The sequence below is a fragment of the Eublepharis macularius genome, chromosome 8 (assembly GCF_028583425.1).
Source record: "Eublepharis macularius isolate TG4126 chromosome 8, MPM_Emac_v1.0, whole genome shotgun sequence".
Classification (NCBI taxonomy): domain Eukaryota; kingdom Metazoa; phylum Chordata; class Lepidosauria; order Squamata; family Eublepharidae; genus Eublepharis; species Eublepharis macularius.
The window spans coordinates 109,013,381-109,031,436 of record NC_072797.1 but is presented as its reverse complement, the minus strand read 5'-3'; the positions used below and the strand labels follow the sequence as shown (position 1 = coordinate 109,031,436).

Sequence of the window (18,056 nt, the reverse complement as noted above, 5' to 3'; positions counted from 1 at the left end):
ATGACACTGGGAACAAGGACTTCTCAGCATGGGAACTTGCATATATGAGAAGATAATCCTGCAGGTAAACTAGACCCCTGCAGAATTTCTTTCCTCACACAGTGAATATTAATTTTTATCACCACCAGTTGATACATTCCAACATACAATTCAATTAAATCCTAGAATTTAAATATATACTTGTTTTTTTAAAAAATCTATTGTATTCCCAGTAATTTCAAAGGGAATCTGTCAACTTAAAAAAATGAAGACTCTGTTGGCTGAACTGGGTTATTGACCACAAACTTCAGACCTCAGTTGATTGCCGAATCATTCTATCAGACACCTGCAGCATCTTGATTACATGTTACGCTTTGTGTTGCAGAATTACATACGTGCCAGCAGAGCAATTAGAAGAGTATCAGACCAGCTTAGGGCAGCAGCCAGATGCAACATTGCAACTAGATATTTTTCCTTCTCATACAGTCAGGTAATTTTCTATATTCTCTTACTATAATAAATTCAGCCCTCTTTGTTTTAACTCTGTTCATCTATATCCTAGCAGAAGATACATAATTTTTCAAAATTAACGACAAATAAATATCAAGGTTAGACCAATAGATGCTTCCTGTGGTATAATTCCTTGCATTCCAACAAATTTAATTTGTAATTTAATTCGTTTAAGTGCATTTAATTCCTGGTTTTGGAGCTTATTGTTATTATGACTGCCTCTGGTAAGGCAACTCCCAGCTCACTTTAATTTATATCGTCTTGCAGCATCCACTGGCTGGGATGCACTGGTAATTTCCATGAATGTGATTGCTGTGTGTGGAGTAGGACTTCCTTGCTTCCTCCTACTACTACGGGAGGAGATTCTCAGGAGTAACATGAGGGGGAAGTCAGAGGTCTGCAGCACGAGGGGGAGTTGATGAAAATTCCTTTCATCTCTGGAAATTCTTCTCTGGGTCCAAGTCCTGACTTCTAGAATGTCATTGTGAGCACTTGTGAAAAGTGCCCCATAAACATCCATTCATTAATAACTGGTTTTTACTCATAGTTCTTTAGTAATAGTTATTAGCCCCCAAAACCGATTAAAGTAGATGATGTGTTCCTGTGGGATCTTACAATGTCAGAGCAGCAGGAGGATGGGAGTTAGAGAGTCAGGGAAGGGATCCTGAAGCTGGCAAGCAGCAAGCAGCAGCAAAAGGAGCTGCTGAGGCTGCCGCCGCCGCTAGTCCACCATCCCATTCTTAAAAACGGAAATGGCAAACAGAGAGGGGAAGGAGTCTCTGACTACCTTTTCCAGGTAAACATGCGCAGATCCGCCACACGTAATTCGTCATTTGTAACTTTGCTTAGCTCTCAGGTTGGCAGGGAGAGCTGCCTATCAAGATTATGTCTGCAGACATTTTGGGCCTATGTTGCCTAGGGAATCAATGGATCAGAGCCAGCCTGTCTGGCATCACAAAGAATTCACGAATCAAACAAATTGGCTCAAAAAGTTGTGGATTTCATGAAAAATGCAGCCCCACGAACTGCGTTTTTGTGATACTCAAATTGGCCCAATTCATCACGATTCGTATCCATGTCAAGTAGTGAGTCTAGACCAAGAAACCAGTTCTTTTCTCTTTAATAGAATTGCATATTTCATTCTAAATGCTTTTGTATATGATCCGTAGCCAGGCTTTGGTGGGAATTGTTCCACACATGTATGGTGTGGGGCTTTTCAGCAGCAGCTGCCAGCACCACTTAGGGCATGAGCAGTTGCCACTAGAAGAACATATTGTCTCCGTGGTCATATGCTTTCTGCTCATGCATGGGGGCTGTGCATGTGCTTGGATCCCACCTACTCTGGCTTTAAAAATTCTAATTTTGACCACGCACGGTCAAAATACCCTGATTCAATCTCTAGCTGCTTCCCAGACTTTTTTGTGTTCTGCTTGGAGAAAGGCTGCATCTGCTGCAGAATCCGTCTTTCTCCGTCTTTTCTGCAGTTTTTCTCCCTGCCCTCAATGCCCTGGTGATTGTTTTTCCAGCAAATTCTTTTGGAAGACATCACCTAGACATTTAGACTCACCATTACCAGATGATGATGTTTGCTGTCAGATTTATCATTCTATGTAATATTTTAAATAGCATAATTTGTTACATAAAGTTCATACATATTCAGAAATTAATGTCTGAGGTCATTGAAAAATACTGATTTTTTAGTCCAGACTTCTAGATTTAAGGAAGGGCTTCTTAGGTTTTATGTGGAAGACACTCCAACGCTATGTTAATACTGTGGGATAAGTATATGTGGACTTCTCTAAGTTTCTTTAAAAAGCTCCTGTCTGTTAACAGAGAAATCCCAGAACTACCAGAACGTGAAGAGGGAGAAGGAGAAGAAAGTGAACTTCAGAATGCTGGCTACAGTAACTGGAACCAGCCAAGGCGGTCAGTGTGGTTATCCTTCTCTAATGACCCTTTCAGCTTTTTAAATGTAAATATTTATTATTGTTGTTACTGTTATTATAAAATTTATAGTCTGCCCTCCCCACAAGTGGGCTCAGGGCAGATTACAGCATACAAATAAATGCAATAAATAAAACAGTAAAATCACAGAATCACAAGATCCAAGATCCAAGTTCAGCGGCATAAAACATAGCTCCACAACATACATTTCTTGTGTTCTGGGATGAGATTCCCTTCACCCTTCCCTGCAACCCATATAAGGAGAAGAGAGAAGGTGGAGACGTGAGTTGATGCTCAGTTGGTCACTAGTACGTCATATTGCGCCCCCCCCCACACACACACACACTGGTAGGACACCAGCAGGGAGGCTGATTTAGTGGATCTAAATGCTGGCCTCAACCAAATGCCTGGTGGAACATCTCTGTCTTGCAGGCCTGCCGAAAGGACACAAGATGTTGGCGGGCCCGGGTGACTTCCGACATAGAGTTCCACCAGGTTGGGGCCAGGACCGAAACTGCTGTGGCCCTGGTTGAGGCCAGTCGAGCCTCCCTGGGGCTGGGGACCACCATTAGGTGTTTTCCTGCTGATATAAGTGTTCTCCAGGGTACATACGGGGAGAGGCAGTCCCTCGAGTATTTTATTTTACTTCATTTGTACCCTGCCTTTCTCCCCAGTGGGAATTCAAAGCAGCTTACATTGCTCTCCATTCCATTCTCACAACAACTATGTGAGGTAGATTAGGCTGAGAGTATGTGACTGGCTCCAGGTCACCCCAAAAACTTCCATGGCAGAGCAGGTATTCAAATACAGGTCTCCCAGATCCTAGTCTGACACTCTAACCACTATACAACACTGGCTGTATTTTAATAGAATTAGTGATACAGCACCGGTTTCCTTTATTGGAATGATCTGGATCTGTTTTGAACTAGAAATTAAGATAATTCAAAATCCTATTGGCAGAACAATATCACTTGTTTTGCTGCACTGTTGCCCTGCTCCTATCTCTATTTTAATCTCATTTTGTATGGAGTCTCTGTATTTAAAATTTTTATATTTTATATATGCCAATAAAGGCTTGCTTGACTGACTTGTTTGGTGTAGTGGTTAAGAGCAGCGGGACTCTAATACGGAGAACCAGGTTTGATTTCCCACTCCTCTCCTTGAAGCCAGCTGGGTGACCTTGGGTCAGTCACAGCTCTCCAGAGCTCTCTCAGCCCCACCCACCTCACAGGATGATTGTTGTTGTGGGAATAATAATAATATCCTTTGTAAACCACTCTGTGGATGTTAAGTTGTACTGAAAAGTGGTATATAAATATATTCTTCTTCTTCTTCTTGTTAATAATAAGAATATATTTATATAACACCCTTCAGGACAACTTAACATCTACTCAGAGCGGTTTACAAAGTATGTCATTATTATCCCCACAACAAACACCCTGTGAGGTGGGTGGGGCTGAGAGAGCTCCAGAGAACTGTGACTAGCCCAAGGTCACCCAGTTGGCTTCAAGCTGAGGAGTTTTCACTCCTCAATAAGTGTGCTTAGGATTGCAGCCTATGCCTTCTAATATATTTTATTGAATACTGAACTTCCTAAACTAGAAATGTACATGAAAATCCCTGTTTCATGTCTTTACCATGATTTCCGGTATGGTAAACACAAATCTGGAATTCTTAGGCATTGTGAAAAGCACCTCGCACTCAAAAACCCATGTTGTTTTTCTTGTTTGGGTGCTTGCCATTGTCAGCAGCAGCAGGCAACTTGGGTTTTGTTTTGTTTTTATTCTCCTGATTTTCTGGGCAACAACAATCTCACGATGTTCTTGAGAATCTTGTTACCTAGAAGCAACATTCTGGGGAGCTAAGTGGATTGCAGCAGGAAGGTGGGGATGCAGGAATATTGCATTACAGCGGTTGAAGAGCCTTCCGTCAGTGGAAGACAGTCTTGAGATAGAATTCATGGTCTTTCGCTTCCCTGGAATTCCATATTGTGGAGTTGAACAGAGGCTCCCCATTTCCTTGCACCCAACTTCTCTGGCTCAGAATAGTAAACAAAACTCTTGTCTTATTACACTTGGACAGGATCAAATAGCTGCTGAAAGGAAGGCTGTATATGACAATGTTTCAGATAATGTGACCGGGAGCCAGGTCAGAGATTGTTTTCATGTGATGCTGAGGTAGTGAAACTGTTACAAACTCAAACTGGTAGTTACTGGAGCTGCGAATTACCCAGCTTGTATCAAGATTCTGGTTCTAATTTGAAGTGGTCTTTTCGGAAGTGGTCTAAAGTGTGAACTATCAGTACGGACATTGGCTTTGATGCTCCCAGGTATTTCCATAGATGTAAGGATTTCTGTCTGTGGAGTATGACTTTCCTCCCTCCCTCCCTCTACAGCCCCAAATGCCCCCATAAACATTATTTTGAGCTGCATTTGGTGAAGGGAAAAAAAAGAAAAAGTTGCATTCTAGATGGAAATCTCCAGTGGATTCAAGCTCGTAATTTCCATTCTGCCATTCTGCTTAGCTTAGTGTGAAACTTTCCTCTGACACAATCATCTTTCTTATGGCAGAAGTGCCTCTTTGACTGGAGGAAATCTGAGGCTGCCAGAAGAAGGCTCCCCACTTAGCTGAGCAGAGTGGTAGGATGTAACTTATTGCTTCCGTCCATGCCCAACCCCCCACCAGTGGATTTCCTTATTGGCAATTCTTATGCTATATTGCCTAAAGTACAGTTGGGGAAAGGCGACAGTTACTACTTAAAGTATACTGCACGAACAAGGCCATATATTGTCCCCTAGGTTTCATTTTTCACACCTACAAGGAAACACATGTCTATGAAATATATGAAGCACCTCGCTAATAATACTAAGCTGAGCTTATTATTGCTCAAAAGCCATCCTTTTGGCTTTCTGAACAGTATCTTGTTTCTTGAATGACAGACAGTAGAAAAGTTTGCAGTCTTTGCAGTAATGTGCAGACTTCCATGAAAAATTAATCCATACTCCCAAATGTAAATTTCAGCAAGAAAATTAAAATTTATAAAAATGAGGTCCCTTCCAAATTCTTCATTAAACAATCTGATAGAGCCTTAGAAAAGTTGCAAAATCATGCCTCTCTAAGATGAATGCAGTGCACTGTAGTAAACATAGGGACTAGGGATTTGAGAGATCCAGGTTCAAATCCTCTTTCGCCCAAGAGATTGTTAGGTGACTATGTGCTAGTAACCATTTTAATATCACAGGATTGTTACGAGTTCATTGGAGGAAGGAACAGTGATATTTCTATTTATCATTATAGGGTTGAACTCTGGAGAGAACCCAGTAAGTCCCTTGGCATCAGCATTGTTGGTGGACGGGGAATGGGAAGCCGTCTAAGCAGCGGTGAAGTTATGAGAGGAATCTTTATCAAACATATTCTTGAAGATAGCCCTGCTGGCAAAAATGGAACCTTAAAAACAGGAGATAGAATAGTGGAGGTATTATCTTACTCTTCTCTTTAATATTATAATTCACAGAATTTTTTTTTACAGATTTCAGTACATATATTGATAAGGAGCTTGACTTCTAGAAGTGGGATATGATATGAAAACTATAGGTGACAGTTCTGGTTTAGGTATGATGGGAGTATTGTATGTTTGCAGAAATGTTTTGGTTTGCTTCCTTGCACACTGTTACACTTCTGGTAGTTTGTAAACCTAAATATTCTTATCTTGAGATCCCAAATGTTTGTCTTTCTCTCCAAACTTTGTAATGGGTGATTAATTCTCATGCAACCTATAAAGATTTAAGGATTAAAGAATGGAAGATGGTTGTTCTTGTTATGAAACACCTAGTGTTAAAATTGCAACTAACAAATAGCACACTGTACTTTAGCTTCTAGCTTGTCTAGCAGCACACATGCGTATAGCTTTCTAGCACTAACATCCTTTTCTTTGGATGCCAAACCTATACAAATGAAGAGCTTGTCTTAGGAAACCAGTTATTAGTAGCTCAGAGACCCCTGTAAGTGGCACTGTCTAACCCACTTTCCTTTCCCCCCTTTAAAAATATTGAACATTGTTCTTCATACAGTGCTCTTCTTCATGTGCTGTATAAATATGTTAATTGAACTTCACAGCAACCAGTGAAGCATGTAAACACTGTTTTGATTTGGAACAATGAATTATTTACAACCTATTTGCAGAAATGTTTTTGAAACTCGGCTTGCATAGGATGACTCATCCTGTGACTTTTTTCTTTTGAAAAGAAATAAGTTCACATGTAAATACAGGTGGTTAATCTAATAATAACACTTTGAATTTATATAGAGCTCTTTGAGTGTTCAAAGGGCTTTGCCTACATTCGCTCAGAAAAGCTTAAAGCAACTCTTTAAGGAAAGTCAGTATTATCCCCTGCTTGTGAATGGATTGCCTAAAGCCGTTTTCTGAATGGATACCTGAGGTGAGATTTGAACCAGGATCTTCATGGCTTACACTGTTAGCTGCTGCACTCCTCTTCTTTGTCCATTTTTTACATTATCAGCATCTAAAACGAAATCTTAGTTTTCAAAGGTTTATCACTGATATTAGCAATGCAGATCACACCGATAATATGAGCTTGAGTGTTTAAATGAGATTCTTGCGATTTTGACAAGGCTGTTGCCAAGAGATTTAAAGATTGCAGGAATCCTGGCCTCCTATATGGTCAGTGTGCCATTACTTGATTTATCCTTTAAACAGGATAAGCTCTTGTTCTACCGGCTAAAGTCAAGACAACAGTGTTACTGATTTGGTGTGTGTAGGGGGGTGGGGGGTGTCAATCATTATGAAACCATCATGTTAAGCGAAGGCCTTCCGATTTCAGGTGGACGGGATTAACCTCAGAGATGCAAGCCATGAACAAGCTGTGGAAGCCATACGGAGAGCAGGCAACCCTGTAGTCTTTCTGGTACAAAGCATTATAAACAGACCGAGGGTAAGCATGTGAACTGTAAAAAAAGGATACATAAAGGAAGGAAGGAAAACTGAGCAATCATCCAAGGCAATGTTTGCACGAAGCCCCGTTTCTGCAAATTGAGAGTAGGATTCAATGAAGCTTGCATTGAGCCCCTTGACTTTTTAAATAGTTTGAAAACCTATTTTCAAAAATGCTTTTTAAATAGTTTGAAAACATATTTTCAAAAATGCTTTTGAGGAAGCAGTGGAAGCTGCTGACTCAATGCAACCAGTGGCAACTGAAATCATGGTGAATTTATTCATGCAGAAATTTGACAAAATGTTTACATTTCTGTAGATATCATGGAAAGATTCCAAGAACTCTTCCATGTGCATGGGTTTGGGGGAATCATAAGCAAGTTCATTCAGCACATCTGAGACCTTGCTGGCTACACAGCACCTGTGCACATCCTGCCTTCATCCTCTTCCTGGGTAAACCAGACAGATTCAAAGAATTGTTGGATGAGCTTGGGATATGCAGTCTGCATGGAGCAGTATGGGTGAAATCACCTTGCCCCCAAGCCCTAGTACCAGTACCTTTTCTTTCAGTGCTTCCTCATACATTTCTGGTTTAGCTAAAGCACAAATTAGGAACAAAGGTAAAGCTTTCTTTGAAGAGCCACCCTACAAGCATTCAAACATGTATTTTTTGTTTCTTTGCAGTGCATGAGCTACACAAATACTTGCAAAGTAGTTCTAATATAGTAGCTTGCATCTCTTGAAATGAGACTTCCTCCTTATAGATTCACTAAAAGCTGCATGTTTGATTCACTAGCTGTTTCACAACTTTTGTTTCCCAGCCAGAATCTCTGTATAGCTCTTTCTCGTCCTCTGCTCCCAGTGGGCAGAAACCTAATAATCCATTTTACCATCAGCCATCACAGGTAAAGTTGCATGGCATAGCTTTGCTGAATATTGGCGATTCATATGCAAGATGTTAATTAAGGCTTGTGTGTTTGCTGTGGAATGGACAAGATTTATCTGCTTAATGAATGCTTTAAGACCCAGAAGCTATGCTTTTAGCTTGCAGTTTTTGTCTGAACCCTGCTGCTGAATGTGTGGTGAAATAGTGGAAGGGGATTTCCAGTGTTTGTTGAAAAGCAATCATCCAGAGAGCTAACTACATTCTGCAATGAGAGTCACTTCAAAAATTGAACAGGTGTGGATAGCTTTCCACTACTGAATGCTGTGTTAGAATGGTTCGTATGTAGCCCAGGAGATATGAATGAAAACTGTGCAATCACATCTGTCCTTTAGAGCAATTCTTAACTTGTTTATTCAATAAGAGTTATGTATTTTGCTGTGCATTTTTTTCTGTATTTTGTCTGCAAAGGATGAAAAACCCAATGACAATGTTCAGATTTAGTGCAATGTTTATAAATGTGCGAAGTATCTAATTTACTGTTCATTGATTATTTCACCATTAATTGTAACTGCCGTGCTTATGAAAAACCACTTGTGTAGCCCAACCTTTTCTATGTTTATTTGGAAATAGGTCCCACTGAATTCACTGGAACTTGCTCTCGAATACAGGCTTGATTAGGAGATGGGCTTTGGGCTTGTGCTGTTCTCTCCTTTTTCCTCCCTGGGTTCATGGACCCCTGTCCTTCCCTCCACCTCTCTTCAGGGCCGGATCGAGGGGGGGCGGGGGGGTAGCCTGCCCCCAGCGCCACCAAAGAGGGGGCGCCGGGCGCGGCTGCCAGCTGCCCAGGAGGCTGAGTGCAGGGTTGGGAGACCCTCGCCAGCCCCGCCGATGGGGCGGCTGGCTGGCTTGCCGTGCAGGACCTCCCAGCCCTGCGCTCAGCCACCAGCGTGGCAAGCCAGCTGCCCCAGCGCACGCCCTCGCCTTCGCCAGCTCCGCGGCTCACCATGCGATGGGGCGGCCGGCTTGCCGCACGGGCGGCACAGGGCAGCGGGGCATGCTAACTGCGCGGAGGGCCTCCTAGCCCTGCGCTCAGCTGGCCGTGCGGGGTGGATGAGCGCAGGGCTGGGAGGTCCTGCACGCAGCAAGCCAGCCGCCCCAGCACACGCCCATGCCGCTGCCAGTTCCATGGCTCACCGGGCACTGGAGCGGCCGGCTTGCTGCGCATGGCTCCCGCCCTGCATGATGATGTCACAAAAGGTTTGCCCTGGGCGTCCGCGTGCCTGGATCCGGCACTGCCTCTCTTACATGTGTATTCTTACTTCCCTTTAAGTTTCAAATTTGACCATGATCTCTTGTTGACTTACCTTGGTGCTAATCATACTGAATTGCTCCTGGTCCATGGTTAGGAGATTTGAAAACACATTAATTTTACCAGGTCTGTGTTTATACTTCCCTAGGGCTACTCATACTACTAAGAGGTAAATAAGTGCCATTACAATATTGAAATGAACACGCATGAAGCTGTTTTATATGGCGTCAGACCATTGGCCTATAAGAGTCAGAATTGTCTAACCTGAAGAGCAGGGACTGTCCAGGGTCAAGTTAAGGTCTTTTATTCACCCATGCCTGATCCTTTTAACTGAAGGTTCCCCTGAATTGATCCAGGACCTTCTTCAAGCCCTACCTCTGAGCCATGGTCCTCCCTAAACACGGCATATAAATACTACATATCATCTAAAAGACTGCTAATTTGCCTATGAAGCTTAAGGAGTTAGAGTGTCAGTTTTGCCTTTGTAATTTGGACTAGTTTCAAAAGCATCACTTTTGAAGAGGATATTTGGAAAGGATCCGTGTGGGCATCCATGTCTGTTCCAGATGGTTAAGAATCAAAGAGAGGCCAGATAAGCAGACTGAAAAAGAGCTCATTCATACTTGCACGTGTTATCCTATCTCTCATGACTTTCTGTTTACACCGGCTTCCAGTGGAGTGCATTGCATTGGTGAGGTGATGTGGACGTTTTCTCTGCAGTATTTGATCTATGACTGGTGTTTCATGTATGCAAATCATCCTTTGCTGGTATAGTCATCAAGTGATGATGTGCATGTGTGAACATGCCTTAATATAACCTTTTAGTTAGCAAGTCCTTTTTTTTTTCTTGTAGAACCTCCCTATGCCTTTCCTGCAGTCCAACCCTTTCAGTAAGCCTCCTGCCTACAGCAGCACTAACCCTTTTGTTGATCCTCTACAGTTCAACACTAACAAGGTTGGATGATGCCTGAATGTGTGTGGTGGATTCATATATGAACATATATGTGTTTTTCTCTCCCTCCCATTAATGTTTTAACAAACTGGTAAGAGCAAATATTCTCTAAGTGCAACAAATGGCCTTTAATACTGATCTAGTCAGCCTAGAGCTCTAGGAAACCTCTTGTCCCCTTGTCTCCAAAAACAGCCATTTTGTTGCGACCTAGTGGCAGCAGGGAACATGGGGGAAGGCCTGGGTGGACTGGAAGCTGACTGTATGGCATGTTTTGAGCTTAGCAGGTAATTGGCATTCAAAACTAAGAAATCCTAATTGCTGTATTTTAAATGAGTGTGTATAGTTTAGGAATTGGATAAAACATTCAGCCTAAACTAATTAACAGCATGAGTGGGTGTCTGGTGATTTTGGAAAGAATGAAAAAAATGTTTTTTTCCTTCTCCTGATGAGTTATGAATATTTAAGAATGATGTGGAAAATATAGACTATAAATGAAATAAATTACAAAGCCACTAGGTTGCTTTTTTCCTGGTTATGGTAGAATTCTGTGCTGACAGAGATTATAGCGCCAGCTATTCAGTCAGTTGGGACAATCTTGCTGTTTCCTACAGCTTCGTGCAAGGATTTCTGGAGTTAGCCTCTAAAATGTGGGCCCATAAGTGAAAACTGACTGAGCAAGAATGAAAAATGACTCATTTCTGGCAATGCATGGCAATGTCATCTCTTTGCTAGTATTGTAACTCAAAAGTCAAGTCATTCAGTTTTGTTTAAATTTACATTCAGGCTTGTTCATAGTTGCTGCTTTGCTGATTCTGAGGTTAACTTTTCATGTATTTTTTTTTAAATCCTACTTAAGGAGATTTCTACTTGTAATACAGCATTTACAGGAACTTCTCAAGTAGTATCCATGAAGTATGTGTAACCGTATTAGCACGTTCAAGCAATTTTCTACAATAGTGAAGGATTTTTAAAAAAGAAATAGAGGCTCAGTTCAGACACCATGCAAAATCATGGTTTCATTAAACTATGTTTAGGATGATTGACTAATGTGGGCCTCTTCATTAACTATAGTTAGGACTCATAAAGCAAGGATCTCAAGTTGATTTATTAACCACAGTAAGTTTTATCTATAGTTTCATGTGAAATATAAATGCAGATATCATGGTTCCCCTGTGATGCCCTCCTCACCTTAAATGGAAGGCAATGAAACCCACATTTGTTGTGACAGACTAGCATTTGAGTAATCGTCTCTGAGCGGAATACTGATTTCAAACTATAGTTAAAATAAAACATGGTTTCCCACGATGTCTGAACCCAGCCATAATGTTTGTAATCCCTAACTCATCACTAAAGTAATGAGTTCCTGTCACTGCATAGTCCTGTTGAAGCATGCCTTCAAGGGTGCTATAATAAACAGCCTGCTATTTTCTGTTATCATAGGATATGCAGAATACAGTTAGATTTACCTTCAGTTGCTCCCCATGTAACCCCTTTGCTCCTACACCATTTAAGGTTTGTCTTAATTTGTAATCACTGTCCTAATCAATGTGTGTATTATACTCCTTGTGCCCTCTTTGTCTCTTCCCTGCCTCATTTGGCCATGTGATCATTCAAAAGGGCCATCAGTTGCTTCCATATGTACCTGCTGCTTTCCAAGTGGTGCTCTGTGAATATGTGCATATTTATATATACACATTTATACTGTCACTCAAAATACTTGTCTAGTGTGCACAAGTGCTACACAAAAGATTCAAGAATTGCTACTTTTTTGCATTGATAGAGAATAATTTTTAAAAGTCTTGTGTGCTTGCAATAAATGCCCCCATTTCTGCCAACCAGATTCAACCATGTTGTTTGCATTCACTTTTTAAGTAGCTTTCCTTCCCATGTTACCTCAGTGATGCAGTAGCAGTTTTCCCCTGGTGAGATCCCTTGCCTCCAGCAGAAATGTATGGAGAGGCCAAGCTATTTGTTCCTGTATGATTTTTATCAACACTCCTGACATGACAGTGTCCAGGTGGGAAAGGTCTCATGATTGGCTCTTCTCATATTGCTCTTTGTACAACACCTTACGGCACTGAAATGATATCTTACTATGGGGAAGTAGCTCCCGTGTCTTTGAGGTAACATAATGGGAGGCTCATAGCCTATGAGTTTTCTGTGCTTATTTCACCTTTATCTTCTGTGCAAAATTTAGCAGACTGGTAGCAATAAATACAGTAGTAGTAATAGTAAAAAAATTGGTAATTTATGTGGATTATTTGAGCTTTTACTCTCATCACATGAAGAGTGCAGAAAATGGCTCACTTAATAAAATGAGAAGCATCTGGAGCAAGAACACTGTTGTTACTGAGTATGGAGATGTGGCTGGAGTTCATCATTCCCAAGAATCTCACACTGAATTTTGCACATCACAGGATACTCAGTATAGTCCATTTTTAAAAATACTTTGCATGCATAGTCACCAATAGAGATGAGCACAAATTGAAATACGAACCAAAGTTCATCATGAACCAAGGTGATTCATGGTTTGCGAACCAGTGGTTCGTCAGAGCCCATTTCTAACCAACTGCAACAAACTTTAGGCCGGTGCATTTGGTTGGTTTTTTGGTTTGTCACTAGAGGTGTGCAGCCCCTCAAGTTTCTCACTTTGGGTTTACCTAAGCTCAAAACAACACTTTTCTTGCTGTTTGCAAATACTGGGAGGGAAGGATCTCCATCAGCTGAAAAAAGCTGTGACGTTTGAAAGCAGCAACATTTTTCTTGTGCAGTAAGGAAAGTGTTGCTGCTTTCAAATGCCCGCCACCACTTTTTTCAGCCGAGGGGAGGGGGGTCCCTCCTCCCCTCCCCTCAGCTGAAAAAACTGTGGGCATTTGAAAGCAGTTTTTTCAGCTGAAGGGAGGGGGATTTCCTTCCTATCAGCTGAAAAAAGCTGCCAGCATTTGAAAGCAGCAAAGCTTTTCTTGCTGGGCAAGAAAAGTTTTTTTTTTCAGCTGAGGGGAGGAGAAGCAGGGGGTCCCTCCTTCCCCTCCCCTGAGCTGGAAAAACTGTGGGCATTTGAAAACAGAATCCCCTCCTGTCAGCTGAAAAAAAGCTGCTCATGTTTGGAAACAGCAACACTTTCCTTGTGCAGCAAGAAAAATGTTTCTGCTTTCAAACGCCCCACTGCTCTTTTCAGATGATGGGGGATCCCCTTCCCATCAGCTGAAAAGTGGCTGGCATTTGAAAGCCACACTTTCAAACTTTCTGCCTTGCTTTTTTCACTAGAAGGGAGGGGGAGGAGCGAGTTTCTGAAAAAAGCAGTGGGGCGGGAAGTTTGAAACTTTTCTTGCTATTTGTAAATGCAAACAGCTAGAAATATCCTGCAGCTGCTGCTGCTTTGCCGGCACCCAGAAATGACGAACCATGAACTGAACGAACTGGGCTTTTTCATGGTAGTTTGTGGTTTGTGGTTCATCACTTTTCACGAACCACCATGAACCACCATTTTCCCAGTTCATGCCCATCTCTAGTCACCAATCATCCCTGGCATAACCTAACCTGTGAACTTTGTAGGTAAATGAATCTCAAGCTTCCTCTGCAGTTGGAATTTTCTAACTGTAGTCTTTTAAAGCACAACTTTCACATTTTAAACTACATTGATTGGTTAATCTTGAGTGAAACTAAATAAGAAATTCATTGGCTTCATCACTCTCACTTTCTTTAAGTCTTAAACAGATTCAATTCATCGCTTAAGGATGCCAAGAGCAAGTACAAAATAGTAAAGCGTCCAGTAGCATCTTTAAGACTAACAAACTTTATTGTGGAATAAGCTTTCAAGAACCACAGCTCTCTTCGTCAGATGCAAGTACAGATACAGATGACAAAATTCTACAGAATGGTTAGCAAGAAGGAATCAGGTCCACACACACATAGCTATATGTGATTTTGAAGTGCAGACTCCTGTATGGATAGTGACAACTGCTCAGTGGGGCCATACAAAAAGTTGGAAGAAGGTTTTGCATATCTGGGGAATAGAGATGGGCATGAACCAGAAAAAAATGATCCATGCAGTTCATGATTTGTCACATTTCATGAACCTGCCCTTGTTTGTGAAACGGTTAGTTTGGTTCGTGAAAATGTCACTTCTGGGCCAGCAAATCACCACTTCTGGGTCAGCAGAAGGTCACTTTCAGATCAGCAGAAGGTCTACAGAAAGCCCATCCCCTGTTGCCTAGGAAACTGATTGATCGGCACCAAGCTGTCTGCAGTGACGAATTGAAAAATGAACCAAACAAACCACCCTAAAGTTCGTGGCCAGTTTGTCAGAAATGGGCTCTGACAAACTGCTGGTTTGTGAACCATGAACTGGCCTGGTTCGTGCTGAACTTTGGTTCATATTTCGGTTCATGCCCATTTCTACTGGGGAATGCCCTAGGTATACAGAAAAATGCAACTTCTCCATTTAACTCCCTAATCAGGGCAAGAAAGCTCAAATGGTATTCCTGTAGCCTGCATATGAATCTGGGATGCATTGCAGACTGAAATAGTTACAAAGGCAACCATAATAGTTCCTGAAGTCTTGCAGAGCTTTTGACATGATCTTAAATGGCTTCAGCAACCTGGCTTGACATTAAAGCATCTAAGACCCATTGTGCTATAAGATCTTGTTACCCAGTATAGTGCCCTTGGCCCAGGATTAAGGCCACCTGAAGTGTTACCTGAAGTTTTGCCTTACATACAGTTCCTGCAGCACATCTAGAGACTCATAATTTATCTGACATGTTGTTAAGGCAACCCAAAATGGTGTCTCTTGAAACTTTGGGTATCATTTTGAGTTGCCATAACAACCTGGTTAGATGGTGAGGCCTTCTTCCAACTTTACTAGAAGAGGAAGGAGGAGGAAAGCAGGGAAGGTGGAAGATGCCTCCAGCTCCTCATAGATCACCCACATATATTCTAATATATTCCAGTATAGTAACATATATTAGGTAAAGGTGTGCAAGCACACCTGTGCAAGCACTGAGTCATTACTGACCCATGCGGGGACATCGCATCACGACGTTTTCTTGGCAGACTTTTTACGGGGTGGTTTGCCATTGCCTTCCCCAGTCATCTACACTTTACCCCCAGGAAACTGGGTACTCATTTTACCAACCTCGGATGGATGGAAGGCTGAGTTAACCTTGAGCTGGCTACCTGAACCCGTCTTCCGCCAGGATTGAACTCAGATCATGAGCAGAGCTTGGACTGCAGTATTGCAGCTTACCACTCTGTGCTATGGGGCTTTCATATATTGCTTATGACAATTATAATTATAATTCATATGTCTTTATATATATAATTCATATAATTATATATAATTATAATTCATATATCTGTAATGAAATCAGCCAGTCAGGAAACAACAAAATCCATAGACAAATTAGGTGTTACTGGGGGACTGCCCAGGCATATAAAAATACTCCATGATCCACAGAGGTTTCCCCATCAGTTTTCCCATCAGTTCTGGCTCCATACTGCTTTGTTTTATTTCCTGAATGCCACATACATTTTTGTGCCGCAGGTTTTCATTTTAGGTTTTGTTTTGCTCCCCTCCCCCGTTTTCCCCCCGTTTCTTTTGAGACCACTTTTACTCCAATCTTTTTTTGAAGCTAATCCTGAGTGGCCTCTGTTCCTCATCTATAATGTTTCTTTTGGTTTTGATTGTCCTGCCCACCCCCACCCACTTTTCAGTGATTGGCAAACCAGTCCTCCCCCCTTCACCATCCTCTCTCCCCATTCTTGATTTCCCTTTTTATCTTTTTCTTAAAAAAATCACATGAAACCATGAATGGAGTTGTTGAACTTTCTACCCCGAGACCCAACCTGCTGGGTGTTAAGGAGGAGAAGGATGGGCAGATTTATGAAGAGATTAAGGAGCACCCCCCCCCCTGCCCTTTTCTGCACATACTTATTTCACTGTATTGATAGAAGGGCTCCTTTTTTAAAAAAAAGATCCAACCAAACTGAGGGAGAAAAATCTTCTGATGCTCCCCTCTTGCTGCTACCAGCACCCACCTTCCTCAGGGCAGATTATACTCCACACTGGAGAAATGGACGAGGCACCAATCTGGGGATGGAAGTGAAGCTTTGGAGATTCTCTGGCTCTGAACAGCCTTTTTGCAAAGCTCTGAAAGGGAGGAAGGAAGACCAGCTGAGCAGGGATTGTCATAGTCAAAAGCCATGAAGCCGAGTTATTTATTAATTTATTGAGTTGTGTGCCACTGATCAGACCCAGTTCTGTGGAGCCACCATGAAGTGCTTCAGGATAGTCATGGTGAATTCTTTGTGGGTGAGAGTGTCTGTGTGGGCACATGGGCAAGTTGTTCAACAAGCACTCTTTCCTCTCCCCCTCCTCGCCACCACCATCTCCTCAATTTCTCTCCTCTCCACTGCTTCTTAATCTCTCGTGTTGTGTGGTAATCTTAGGTGCAATTCCCTGAATCGAAGCCTTACTCAATACCACATCAGTAAACATGAGTAGGATCAGGCTGTAGGCCATTCTGACAGGAAAGGACATCTTAGTCACACCTCTACTACCTCATCCTTTTCCAGTCCCCGTTCTCCAGTTTAGAATGTAACTTACCCCGAAATTTCAGGAGGGTGCTGCTGGCAGTGATTTAAGGAGGGGATCAGGAGATTTTTCTTCCCTTACACTGGTTTTTAAAAAATTAAGCCCTTATCAATCCAGCAATATAAGCATGTGCAAAAAATAAAAGGGGTGTGTGTGCTGTGATGTCACTGATGACACCACTGATGAAGAACCCCCCCCACACTAGAAAATCTGTTTACTTGAGGCATGTGCAAAACAAAATAAACTAAACCTACAGCTGTAAAAATGCAGAGGGAAAGGCAGACGTGTGGAAGAACTACCCAGACTGTTTCCAATCCTTGCGCATCTACTGCCTGGTATGAAAATCAGGAATAAGTCAAGCATGTAGAAAAGCCCAGAAAGCTGAGAGGAGTTTAGCCATTTAATAGAAGCGAATAAACAAAGGGACAGGAAAATTGGCAAGCTGAAATCCCTGCCAGATTCTGGAGTGGGAGCCTTGTGTGTATGGATGTGTGTGGCATCCATTTATTCCCACCCCCTCCTTCCCCACGCAAATCCTCCCAGGATGCTCAGGTGGTTCCTTCTAATATCAAAGGCCACAGTCAGTTGTCTATCTGGAAGGACATGAAATAGGATCTTCACAAAGAAGGTACAGATTTCTACTTAATTGGGGCACTTCCTAGGTATGCAGAACAATGTCAGTTTGTAAATTGCAAAAGAAAAAAAAAGACTCTATTGTCCCACAATGACCGTATAAATATGTTGCATGCTTATTTCCTTCAGACAGTTATGAGAAATGAAGAATAAGTTAAAGAAAATCATCATAACAGAAAGAGAAGAGGAAAGTGCTTGTATTATCCTGGAGAGGGAAATTTGAGTTGAAGGGAGGAGAATTTCCCAGTTTGTGATATCCTTTCTCCCAGGATTTCTTGTAGGCCCTCAGCTCATCTG

The 18,056-nt window shown here is 42.0% G+C and overlaps 1 protein-coding gene across 1 annotated transcript in view; it reads left to right on the top strand.

Moving 5' to 3' along the window:
- MPDZ (multiple PDZ domain crumbs cell polarity complex component) overlaps positions 1–18,056 on the top strand; it is a 128,631-nt gene that overhangs the window by 73,471 nt on the left and 37,104 nt on the right. Inside the window, exons 23-26 of the mRNA XM_054987026.1 lie at positions 365–469; positions 2,323–2,415; positions 5,731–5,908; positions 7,275–7,385. Of these exons, the coding sequence (XP_054843001.1) occupies positions 365–469; positions 2,323–2,415; positions 5,731–5,908; positions 7,275–7,385 (487 nt within the window). The remainder of the gene's footprint in view (positions 1–364; positions 470–2,322; positions 2,416–5,730; positions 5,909–7,274; positions 7,386–18,056) is intronic.